At 33.5% G+C, this 13,310-nt stretch overlaps 1 protein-coding gene across 1 annotated transcript in view; it reads right to left on the bottom strand.

Annotated features, from left to right (window-relative positions):
* LOC149966195 (receptor-type guanylate cyclase Gyc76C-like) overlaps positions 1 to 13,310 on the bottom strand; it is a 128,236-nt gene that overhangs the window by 17,459 nt on the left and 97,467 nt on the right. Inside the window, exons 8-13 of the mRNA XM_090181020.1 lie at positions 10,790 to 10,965; positions 7,774 to 7,873; positions 6,720 to 6,798; positions 5,476 to 5,578; positions 3,367 to 3,528; positions 3,161 to 3,265 (exon numbers count right to left, since the gene is read on the bottom strand). Of these exons, the coding sequence (XP_090037146.1) occupies positions 3,161 to 3,265; positions 3,367 to 3,528; positions 5,476 to 5,578; positions 6,720 to 6,798; positions 7,774 to 7,873; positions 10,790 to 10,965 (725 nt within the window). The remainder of the gene's footprint in view (positions 1 to 3,160; positions 3,266 to 3,366; positions 3,529 to 5,475; positions 5,579 to 6,719; positions 6,799 to 7,773; positions 7,874 to 10,789; positions 10,966 to 13,310) is intronic.

The raw sequence follows: 13,310 nt of genomic DNA, 5'->3' as shown, positions 1-13,310 counted from the left end.
TAAATTCGGCCTTATAGCTTAGTTTGCATTTTAAAATAAATGCGTGGTTTTTTAAATTAAATTTAAAACAAAAATATTAAATTCAGCCTAATAGCTTTGTCTGCAGTTTAAAATAAATGCGTAGTTTTTTAAATTAAATTTAAAACGAAAATATTAAATTCGGCCTAATAGCTTTGTCTGCATTTTAAAATAAATGCGTGGTTTTTTAAATTAAATTTAAAACAAAATTATTAAATTCGGCCTAATAGCTTTGTCTGCATTTTAAAATAAATGCGTGGTTTTTTAAATTAAATTTAAAACAAAAATATTAAATTCAGCCTGATAGCTTAGACTGCAGTTTAAAATAAATGCGTGGTTTTTTAAATTAAATTTAAAACAAAAATATCAATTTCGGCCAAATAGCTTTGTCTGCATTTAAAAATAAATGCCTGGTTTTTTAAATTAAATTTAAAACAAAATATTAAATTCGGCCTAATAGCTTTGTCTGCATTTTAAAATAAATGCGTGGTTTTTTAAATTAAATTTAAAACAAAAATATTAATTTCGGCCTAATAGCTTTGTCTGCATTTAAAAATAAATGCCTGGATTTTAAATTAAATTTAAAACAAAAATATTAAATTCAGCCTTATAGCTTAGTCTGCAGTTTAAAATAAATGCGTGGTTTTTTAAATTAAATTTAAAACAAAAATATCAATTTCGGCCAAATAGCTTTGTCTGCATTTAAAAATAAATGCCTGGTTTTTTAAATTAAATTTAAAACAAAAATATTAAATTCGGCCTAATAGCTTTGTCTGCATTTTAAAATAAATGCGTGGTTTTTTAAATTAAATTTAAAACAAAAATATTAATTTCGGCCTAATAGCTTTGTCTGCATTTAAAAATAAATGCCTGGTTTTTAAATTAAATTTAAAACAAAAATATTAAATTCGGCCTTATAGCTTAGTTTGCAGTTTAAAATAAATGCGTGGTTTTTAAAATTAAATTTAAAACGAAAATATTAAATTCGGCCTAATAGCTTTGTTTGCATTTTAAAATAAATGCGTGGTTTTTTAAATTAAATTTAAAACAAAAATATTAAATTCAGCCTTATAGCTTAGTCTGCAGTTTAAAATAAATGCGTGGTTTTTTAAATTAAATTTAAAACAAAAATATCAATTTTGCCAAATAGCTTTGTCTGCATTTAAAAATAAATGCCTGGTTTTTTAAATTAAATTTAAAACAAAAATATTAAATTCGGCCTAATAGCTTTGTCTGCATTTTAAAATAAATGCGTGGTTTTTTAAATTAAATTTAAAACAAAAATATTAATTTCGGCCTAATAGCTTTGTCTGCATTTAAAAATAAATGCCTGGTTTTTAAATTAAATTTAAAACAAAAATATTAAATTCGGCCTTATAGCTTAGTTTGCAGTTTAAAATAAATGCGTGGTTTTTTAAATTAAATTTAAAACGAAAATATTAAATTCAGCCTAATAGCTTTGTCTGCATTTTAAAATAAATGCGTGGTTTTTTAAATTAAATTTAAAACAAAAATATTAAATTCGGCCTTATAGCTTAGTTTGCAGTTTAAAATAAATGCGTGGTTTTTTAAATTAAATATAAAACGAAAATATTAAATTCTGCCTAATAGCTTTGTCTGCATTTTAAAATAAATGCGTGGTTTTTTAAATTAAATTTAAAACGAAAATATTAAATTCTGCCTAATAGCTTTGTCTGCATTTTAAAATAAATGCGTGGTTTTTTAAATTAAATTTAAAACAAAAATATTAAACTCGGCCTAATAGCTTTGTCTGCATTTTAAAATAAATGCGTGGTTTCATTTAAATTAAATTTAAAACAAAAATATTAAACTCGGCCTAATAGCTTTGTCTGCATTTTAAAATAAATGCGTGGTTTTTTAAATTAAATTTAAAACGAAAATATCAAATTATGCCTAATAGCTTTATCTGCATTTTAAAATAAATGCGTGGTTTTTTAAATTAAATTTAAAACGAAAATATTAAATACTGCCTTATAACTTTGTCTCAAGTTCACAAGAAATTTGTGGTTATTTGAGAATTGAATAATTGAAAATTACGCAAAGGGAACCCTTACAAAATTTATTCTAACTTTTCATACTAAGTATGAATTTCAATTTTATTCCCATTCGATAAAAAGTATTTGATCTAAACAGAATTGCATTTAAACTAAATGTGTTTTGATTTCGCTTACATCCAAATTTTAACATTTGATAATGCTATTTTCCTAAAGGAAACGGACTAACTTACGTAAAACATAATTAAAAACTAAAACTTTATAAACATAAGTTAGAACTTGTATTTTAAAGGCAACGTCAGATTTATTTAAATGACGAGTTCAAACTAATTTTGTAAAAGCAAAGCTTCATTTAAAAAAAAAATTCTTTGGCCCGGTAATATCTAGTGTTGTAAGTCGGGAAATTTTCCGGAAAATGACCGAGGCCTCTTTTCCGGAATATATTCCGTATTTTTCCGAAAACAATAAAAAAAGTTTTCATTCCATGATTATTGTTTACCAATTTAAATAAAGTGGTATTTTCGCCTAATTTTTTCGAATAATAAAGTAAAACTAAACCTCTAGACTAGTTTAAACTTATTAACAATGTTTACACTATGAAGGTTTTGTAGTATGTTCACTGTTATTAGACATTTTATATCGATAAAAAGTTAAAAACATTAAAAACCCTTAAAAAGTAATTTATGGTTACTTTTTTTTATTTTTCAGATTTGCGAAAAAGTTTCCGCATTTTATTTTTCCGGAAAATTAACAACACTAGTAATATCAAAGGTCAAGTTGTTTATACAGGGTTGCCACAGTTTTTTCACAATCAAATTCCCTGACTTTTCCAGGTTTTCCCTGACTTATTTTGTGCCAAGATTTTGTATATTTTAACCTATATTTTAGTAAAAGTTTCCTATTTGCAACCGAAATTAAATTCCCTGACATTTCCCTGATTTTTAGACTAATTTTTAAAATTCCCTGACATTTCCCTGATTTTTAGACTAATTTTTAAAATTCCCTGACTTTTCCCTGATTTTTATACCCATATTCAAATTCCCTGACTTTTCCAGGAATTCCAGGTTTTCCAGGTACCGTGGCAACCCTGTTATAGTTCCTTAGAAACTTCTAAGCTTTTTGATTACCTGCAGGCATCCTTTTCCGCAATACTCCGTAACTAAGTAAATCCCATTAGGTTCGACGCATGCTCCGATGAAAGGATTAATGTTGTCTTGATGAATTTCTCTCATCTAAAATAAATGGGGAGAACATTTTGCCGTCATCCACTAAAAAGCTTTTATCCGTCCAACGCGGTGTCTACTACGAGACAAGACAAGAAGCGAACGCTCACCAATTTCATTTCCTTCTTGGTTTCTCTGGGAATATCTGCCGTCTTCCGGGTCAACTGCAGGTGCTTCACCGCCACCCACGTGCCTTTGTACATGGCGGTGGTCGCGAACACCGGCTGATTATTCCCTTTCGATTCCAAGGTGCCCCGACTGGCTAAGCTCATCTGGAACAAAAATAATAATAAATGAATTTGCCGATTTGCCGCCGGATGTAGTGTTTAATTAGGCGCAAGAGCTGAATGACATCTCGGGAACCAAATATAACTTGGTCGACGCTTTTTTCTGCCTCCAATTAGTTATCGTTTCCCAGAAAAAGAATTAAGCCATTGAGCTTAAGGCGGAAACGAAGTTTTAATTTACTTCGGAAACTTTTGACAAGCTAATTACTTGGAATGACTTCAAAAGTTAAAAAAAAATCATATTTCTGTAAATTTTAATAAAGGGCCTAATTTCAAATGAGTAATTCCGCTTAACCATAAGGCCATCAGAGAGCCATGATTGAGAATTGTTATTAGACAAATTATACTTTACCTAGTGGACATTAACCTAAATTATATATCCCATATAACATATATTGTTAAAAGTTACTATTATTTAAATTATTGTCAAAATTTCAAACGAGCTAATCAACGCGGGGGGTACTTTTATGTCTCGCCTTTTGGGTCAAAATGTAGCTTCTGGTTTTGATTTCGACGCTAGCGACATCTGTGGAAAAAGAGCTCCTTTACGTCGAGCCGCCACGCCCTTTAAGTGTAGGGAGATTAATATTTATCTGTATATTACATCTACTTCTAGTATTAATACTTCTAAAGTTTTTACAAATACTGCTACTTCTCCAACTATAGTAGAAGTATTAGTAATAGCAGTAGTAATTTAAGTATTAAAAGTAGTATTATTAGTAAGAGTAGTAGCAGTAGTTGCCAAATAAACAGTATTATATAATATTTAATCTATAAAAACGTGAAAAAATACCTTTTGGCGTAAAAATGTACTTCGTGTTTATCTTTTTCTTTTTTCGAACAGTATCGTCCACTCTTAGCGATACTTGTTTTTTTCCAAAAAAAATTGAACGACTCCCTTAGTGTGATTGGTTTACGGGGGCTAAAAATCAGACTTTTTACCGATCCTCTAAAATCTACTATCCATTAGGTATGTTCCCATTTAACCCAATTTTACCTTCTCCCATAAACATGGTGTCCCATTTGTCCCAATTCCATTTCTCCGAACCGGAGTTCATTTAACCCAAAAATATGTATTCCCATTTTTCCCAACGATCAAGTTTCCCAAAAAAATTGATTCCCATTTCTCCCAACGATCTATAGTCCCAAAAATATGTATTCCCCTTTCTCCCAATCATTATTTGGAATCGGTAAACAAAGTAAGTTTACCGTTTTGTGAATATGTGAATTGACTTGGCGTTAGGTTAGGTTAGATTAGGTTAGGATCCAAAACCCCAGAAGAATTCCTCGAAGCGATAAAATGGGGATTCGATGTAAAATGAAATGGGCAAAATTTGATGTACTTGCATATTAAAATAAAACTTAGATTCATGTTTATACCAAGTGTAATTTTGGGACAAATGGGATTTGGGATAACTATTTTGGGACAAATGGGATTTGGGATAACTATTTTGGGACAAAGGGGATTTGGGATAACTATTTTGGGACAAATGAGATTTGGGATATCTATTTTGGGACAAATGGGATTTGGGATATCTATTTTGGGACAAATGGGATTGGGACAAATAGGATTGGGAGAAATGGGATTGGGAGAAATGGGATTGGGAGAAATGGGATTGGGAGAAATTGGAATTGGGAGAACTATTTTGGGCGAAATAGGGGTAAACCATCCATGGTTATAACAAACTGCAAGATCTACGTCACTCGTGAAATTGTTTTCAAACTGGAACTTCACGTCATACGTAGACTACAAAATTTGTTCTAAGGCGTAAAAACATATGGAAATTGACACAGTTTTCAATGCCCCTCTTAACCTGGGTAGACCAGGGAAATGGCTTTTTTTCAAAACGTAGATAATATTTTACGAAACAAATGACCAAGAATTTCCGCGAAAGAGCTAAAAAAAAGTTGGGTCGGTGCTTTAGGACTAACCTTGCTCAAGTAACCCAGGATGCCGTCCGGAATACCACGTTTCAGTTCCCTGATATTGATCTTCCACAATAGACCTGCTATTTCCTGCTCGTATTTCCAGTTCCTGTTGGAGATAGGGCGCGCGTGAGATTAATAAAATCCCCATCGACAAAAATCGTTAAGCTCCAAGGATTAAAGATCAGGGACGGTATAATGGGTTTTTTCCACACAGAAGCAGCTAAGTAGCGACGTAGGTGCGAAAACCTATAGAATACTACTTAAATTATATCAGAAAAAGACGGTAATCTTATTGAATAGATAACGGTACATTCTTGGCATTATAAGGCGAACCAGAAATTGGAAAAATCCAGATATTGAAGGATACAAATTTTAATTATCAAGCTACCATTGATGAAATATACAGGGTGTTTTTTTTTGCTCGAAAAATTTGATTTTTTTCCAAAACTATGTTTTCTAGAAAAATGAAATTTGTACTCTACATTATACGTGCCGGGGACACTTTCTACCAAAATTGCATCTAAAGCGAAAAATATTTTCAGGTTTTTTGAAAATTTAAATTTTAACCGCTAGGTGCTATAAGAAAATTGTCAATGAGAAAATTGTAGAGAGTCACCGAAACAAATTTCTGACTTTCATAAGGTTACACTACTCTCCCAATGGAATTCAAAAAAAGGTATTTTAGCTTGCCCAACTGGTCACTTATTCAAGTCGTATTTTGTCACTGAAAAAGACGTCTATTTTTTCGCGCCAACGCTATTTGTACGTTTTCGGTGACGCTCTACAATTTTCTGATTGTCAATTTTCTTATAGCACCTAGCGGTTAAAATTTAAATTTTCAAAAAACGTGAAAATATTTTTCTATTTAGATGCAATTTTGGTAGAAAGTGTCCCCGGCACGTATAATGTAGAGTACAAATTTCATTTTTCTAGAAAACATAGTTTTTGAAAAAAATAACTTTTTCGAGCAAAAAAAAAAACCCGGTATATAACAACGGATATATATTTTTAGAATGTAGTTATTTTATATAATGGGGAACTACTTGTGATATGCTGTACTAAAAAAACCTAATTGCTCAAATTGAACTACAGGTTTTGAATATTATAGAATTTTTATAATAGGATGATCAAATGCTCAAAATATTTGGGAAATTTTAGCTTCAAACACCCATCGCAGGTGTTTTACTTCTCAGTCGGAAAAGGTTACAAATTTGAACACTGTAGCATTGTTAATAGTGATATCTTACCTATAAGTTATAGCCGCAACCAATGAAATGATTACCAGCAGACTCGCAAGAACACTCGCTGCAATTTCGCGGTTTTTATCTAAAAAGACAAAAAGAAATGTTTAGTAACGCTACCTTGGCACGGCTATCAAAGCATTTTGAAGATTCGTTAAAGCTCTTTTGGGAAATCATTGGATCAATCTCTGTAATATACAAAGCATTTTCAAAGCAACTGTCTTCTCTATCATTGCCACCTGTATTACGATAAGGCCTTTGTTAATCGAGATGGAAACGAATCTATCCGATTCTTCGAAAAAAAGACTTTACAGGAGAGCGTGGTACCATCTATTAATAGCAAAGGAAGCTAAAATTCAAAATAGCGAAACAATAACTTCGTCAGGGAGCCGTTTATAATTAATATAATTGGACCAATTACAGATTACTTAGTGGACTATAATCAAAATTATATATGTCATATAAATTAAATTGTAAAAAATTAATATAATTAAAGTTATTGTCAAATTTACAAACGAGCCAATCAACGCGAGGGATACTTTGTGTCCCGCCTTTTGGGTCTAAATGTAGCTTAAAAATCTTGTTTTAATTGCGACGCTAGCGACATCTGTTGCACGAAGAGCTAGTTTACGTCGAACCGACACTTGTTTTATAGTAAAATATTATATTCACGAAAATAAAATAAATGTGGTTATTTAAATTTCTATTATAGCAAAAATGTATCACGTTCAAAACGTTTTGTATGAAAAATAAACGACTAAATTGGAAATGTAGCTAATAATTTGCTGCTCTTATGGGACAGGAAATAACTTTAAAAGTTTTATCTCGACACGCGCGCTAGAAATTTTAAAAATTCTTCTGGAAATTATTTTTAAATGACGATGACGTATGAGCCCACAGTTGGGTCCGATACGAAGTCCATATAATTATAATTATTCGAAATTAAATTTAACTTGATTTTTACCGTGGCGGAGTAGGGTTTCGATAAAATCCCTGTTAGCATATTCAGTGAATGAATGCGAAATTTTTAAATATAGTTGGAAATGAAATGAGGTTTTACCTGGTGGGGTTCTGCACAGGGCGCCATCGAATCCGCAAGGGGGCTCGTCACAAGGCGGACTTCCACCTTTCCAATCAATTAGTTTCTCCAGATGAAATATCTACAAGAACGTGCGCATTAATTATTAAAGGGGAACGGTCAAGCTTCAACCAATTAGATAGCCATATAGCCCGTTTAAAACTAAAATTTATGGCTCAAACCGCATAAAAATATTAAGTGGTTAATTTTTAATAAAATAAAGAAATTTCGGGAAATTGCAAAGCGCGCGTCCGCCGCGACACCTGGTGAGAAGTCGGGGAGACAGAAAAACAACGTAAAAGCGCGCGCTGCTGAAGACGCGAAAGATTTGTTTTGCACGCGCGGCGCGTTCCAGTTATACGAGACCTAAACCTAAATTGCGCGATTTTAAAAGTTAGGATAATTCACAAATCGCTCACTAAGGTGCTGCTGGCGCTGGCGATACACCTTAAGATGGCGGCGAAAATTCAAACCCAAATGCTTGGCGTTATTTTGCGTTTCAACTTTTTAGGCCAAAATTTATTTTTTCAAGACAAAATAAGGTACGTGCAAGCTAGGAGCAACAAACACAACACCCCACACAAGGAGAACGCAACCCGTCAAAAGTCGTGGATTTTTTTGCGTACGTTTTTCATTGATTAGACGCTTTAGCGCCTGCTGCCGTCGGAAGGGGAAAATTCGGAAATTGTCTTCCCCCCGCCCGTAAAACGTTCAGCGTAAAGGCTCGTGACGCTCGTCCAATGAAATTCGTACACAACCCTTCGTTAGCGTGTTTAAAGGCTAGCTGCGTTCTCCTTGTGTTTGTTGCTCCTAGGTGCAAGCATAACAATAACTCACAGGGATAGTTATCTTATATAGAAATATCATTGCCAGCCCAAAATACGTTTGCTACAAACTCTTCCCCCCTTACAGTCCTAAACTCCCCACTTTCCGCCCGAAAAAACGATTCAAATCCAGAAATAGTAACGCCATATCGTGTCTGAAATCGACACTATGGGTTTTTAATATGGTTTTTAAAAATGGTGATTGTCAATAAATAACTAAAATTGGTCCGCAGATTATTTTATTCGGAATAGGATTTGTCATTGTTTAAGCCGTAATTTTATTTTTTATCGTGCATAGGTAAATAGTAATTAGCTTTACATTAATAAAAATTCAATAGTTATTGTGCTCTATTATTCTTATTATCAAATTCATTAGATTTCGCGGCGCCAAAAATACTGCCCGTCTACTCGCCGAATTGAATAGTTTCCGCTTAGGCCTAGTTCTGATTTCGCTCGCCAGGACCGATGGCGTTTGAATCAAACTTATTTTCGAAGAGACCTATCCCTGTGAGTTATTGTTAATCCATGGCCCAAGTATATTGAACGTCTTGTTGATCTTTTGATATGCAAATAAGGCGATATTTGGAAAAGCTTGCCGCTCCCCTTTAAGATCGTGTACGGGCCAACAACGAATATAAAGCCACCACTAAATCCCCAATTATGACGATTCGAGTTTTTGTAATCCTACACAGAAAGAGATAGTCTAAGGTCGTAACGAAGTTAAAAATTGCGTCCCAGTAAAATATTTCTACCAAAACACGCAATCTAATGCTTAAGTGTACACTTTGACGTACCAAATAAAGCTGCTTCGAGGGAGAATAAAGTAAGTAAGATGGCGAATTGACGGATTTCATATTTTTGCCACTAGGAGTTCTTTTCTGATTAAATCTATTCATAACGCATTTTGCTTAGTGGATTCGAAGGATTTTGCGTTTATTATTTCAGATTTGGTTGATGGTGAAATTTGGATTTGGAAATTAAAATACTACCACATATTTTATTCTTATGAAATTGCACCAACAAAGCTAAGAACTGCTCAGAAATTTCTGAAGGCAGAGGAGTCTGTTCACATTACAAAGAAGGCGTAGAAATAACGAAGAACTGGGAACTAAAGCTTACGTTTTCGCCATAAGTTATAATTTACTCTTACAATTTATTATTATTATTTTAATAATTATAAACTGTTATTATTCAGGCAGCAAATTTAAATTAAAATATTATAATTTTTTAATCATCAATCATAACGGAAAAATATCAACTTTTGCATGGTCTAGATGACGCTATAGAAATATTTTAAGGGCGATTTCTTTCTTAAAAAATACCCACTTCCGGCACGTGACCTCCGAAAAATCTACCTCCATCGGTTGCTGTAGGGCACTATTTATACAGGGTTGCCACAGTTTTTTCACATTCAAATTCCCTGACTTTCCAGGTTTTCCCTGACAATCTCCGAACAATTTCCCTGACTTATTTTGCGCGAATATTTTGAATTTTTTACCCTAAATTTTAGTAAAGGTTTTCTATGCTTTTGTCCCATTGGGTCGATTCTCATTCAACCGAATTCCATTCGACCGCCGGTCCCATTCGACCGACATTTTGTTTGCTCACAAGTGAAAGCATGAAACCTAACCTAACCTAAACTAACCTTACCTATCCTATCCTAACCTAACCTAACCTAAACTAACCTTACCTATCCTATCCTAACCTAACCTAACCTAAACTTTTTCGAATAAATGGGATTCGACGCAATGGTATTGTAAAATTAGAATTCGATCAATTGGGAAAGTATATTTTTTGATTCGATCCATAGGGAATTCGACCCAATGGGATTCTATCCAACGGGAAAATACCTTTTCTATTGGCAACCTACATTAAGTTCCCTGAAATTTCCCTGATTTTTAGACAAAATATAAAAATTCCCAGACTTTTCCCTGATTTCTAGACCCATATTCAGGAATTCCAGTTGCCATGGCAACCCTGTTAAAGTTGGTAAATTTTCGGGTGATTCTGCAGGAAGTGGGTAAACGCTGATGACTACGTCTAAGGTAATATGTCTATATTATCTTTAATTGAGAGAAACACTCAAAATCGTAACAAATTATCCGAAAGTATAAATACCTACATTATTGCTATTATAGCTACGCAAATATATAAGAAAGCGTACCTTTACTTACAGGGTATCGAGAGCCGGCCACTGAGCGGAAACTTCCAACGGGCAGCATGGAATGCGTCAGTGGCACCTTTACGCTCTTGAGCGTGATGTTGGGCGGAAGCGGGGACAGCGCCAACACGGTATAGTTCCCCTCCGCGTCGCCATTCTCGTCAATGTTCATTTCGGCTCCACTGACACCTTGACCAACGAAAGAGTCGAAGATTATTACGATCAGAAATATCAAGAGAAAAGCTTCCCTCGCACTTTACTGCTTATGACATTTACGATAAATATGGGGCTTCACCGGCTCCCGATGGTTTGGTGAAATGCATTATACAGGGTGTTTTAAAAGGTTTATGCAAGAATGTATTTATTTATACTCAGGGAGAATGAATATGTCGAGATTATTTTTAGCGTTTCTCCAATTCCACCCGTTGGAGCCCCCGGTATGCTCCTCCGCTTTAATAAAATCAAATAATACTGCAATCTCATTGGTTCTTAAAAATTACGTTTTTCGACGCGATTAACGCTGCTGCGAGGACGCAAAAAATAAGACCGCCTCCTTTTTTCCTCCCCCCCCTTAGCGTGACGGGGTTAGGGACTCAACGTGTCCGTCGATAGTCTCGACATATTCATTCTCCCTGAGTATAAATAAATACATTCTTGGTTTATGCAAAACTTTTTAAGGAGTTGTAGGGGGTGAGTTGAGAAGTATGCCTGTTTTTTCCCATTTTCCTACGATGAGTTAAAAGAGCGCCAGTGAGCTTCAAAGTGTGGCCTACTAGCCCCTGTAAGTAGGCTCCAACGAGCGCAAAACCAAGCAGCAGGGACTTAAAACACGGTTTAAGTTAACGTTTTTACGCTGGTTAACTCGATTTGTGTAGAAGTCCTTTTTTACCTATCACACGAACCCAAGCAGCAGGGAAATGCGAACATTAAGGTTTGGGTTCGTGTGATAGGTAAAAACGACTTTGTAAACAAATCGAGTTAACCAGCGAAAAAAAAGTAAACTTAAACAGTATTTAAAGTCCTTGTTGCTTGGTTTTGCGCTTGTTGCAGCTTACTTCCAGGAGCTAGTAGGCCACACTTTGAAGCTCTCTGGCACTATTTTAACTCATCGTAGGAAAATGGGAAAAAACAGGCATAGTTATCAACTCACCCAATACAACTCCTTAAATTTTTTCATAACCTTTTAAAACAATCTGTTTAATGATTTTCTAAAACTACAACATCGGGAAAATATTTTTTTATAAACAAGTAAGCATCTCTATTTACCGGTAAAGTACATCATATAGGGATTTTCTAAAACTACAACACCGGGATAATATAATTTATAAATATCCCAACGCAACATTATTTGAAAATTTAAGTTGGTAAAAGGAGTAATAACTGAGTTATTATCTCAAGAACTGGTCTTGCCGGAACATCGCCTTCGAAAGATTTCCAATATTAACCGAAACACGTTTTAAATTAATTTAATTTCCAATATTTGTTTTTAAAATCTGGATTCACATTTCACGCGCATATAATTTTGTGACCTATGTTTTCAAAATAATTGTTTGGCGAGATTGAATAAAAGGGTTAAGATCTTATTTATCATTAAACTTTGTTTCGAACCAAAATGTTAATATATCATGACCGTTTATAAGAAGAAATTGTGAAAACTAATAACTACTCCTTCTACGTTGAATTTACAAGTTCTATGCTCAATGTTTAAAAGGAGTTTTCCCCAAGTTGTTCAGTTATACCTTTTCATAAACACTTGTTGAAGTTAACGGTAGTAGTAGGACTGGTGTAAGCTACGGAGCTGTTGGCTCGCGTGGCATGAAGGGCTTGCCACCACCCTCCTATACGCAGTATAGCCCGGCGAACTGAATTATTTGCATTAAAAGTCGCTAGCTGACTTGGGCCTAAGGTGGTACCTTGGGTATTATCATAGCTGATTATAATAAAAAATAATATTATATTAATTATTATTATTATGGTATTGCAAGAAAAGTACCATTTAATATAATAATTTATAAACATCAGTCAGCTAGAAGTTCGATAATTTTTTATCTAGCTAAGTAAATATAATATTTTCAAAATATATCATATTATCAATGGAATACATTGAAATATCCTTATAAAAAGAACATTACGGTTTGTAATACAAAAGTGAACCGATAAATAAGTAATAATTAAAATTTATAAAAGCTTCGGGTGATTGTCGGATAAGCGACCGTGAAACAGCGTTGCCAGACGTACGATAATTATACTAAATGTCAATAATTTCGACCTAATTTTTAGGGAATATGATAAATTTAATATCGTACGCTATAGAACGGTTTTTTCGATAATTCAGGCTGTGTTACGATAACGTTCGATAATTCAGGCTGTGTTACGATAAAGTTCAATAATTCAGGCTGTGTTACGATAACGTACGATAATTATGAAATTCGGCCAAAACCTGTTAAAGTTGCAACTTTTAAATATTAATTTTATGTTTAGTCAAAAAAATTTCTAAAGGTAATAACTTAATTTAAAAAATGTATTTCTCATAA

This window comes from Leiobunum rupestre, chromosome 1 (assembly GCF_980474605.1).
Source record: "Leiobunum rupestre chromosome 1, qqLeiRupe1.1.hap1, whole genome shotgun sequence".
In the NCBI taxonomy this organism is placed as follows: Eukaryota; Metazoa; Arthropoda; class Arachnida; order Opiliones; family Sclerosomatidae; genus Leiobunum; species Leiobunum rupestre.
This window is presented reverse-complemented; position numbering and strand designations above follow the sequence as displayed.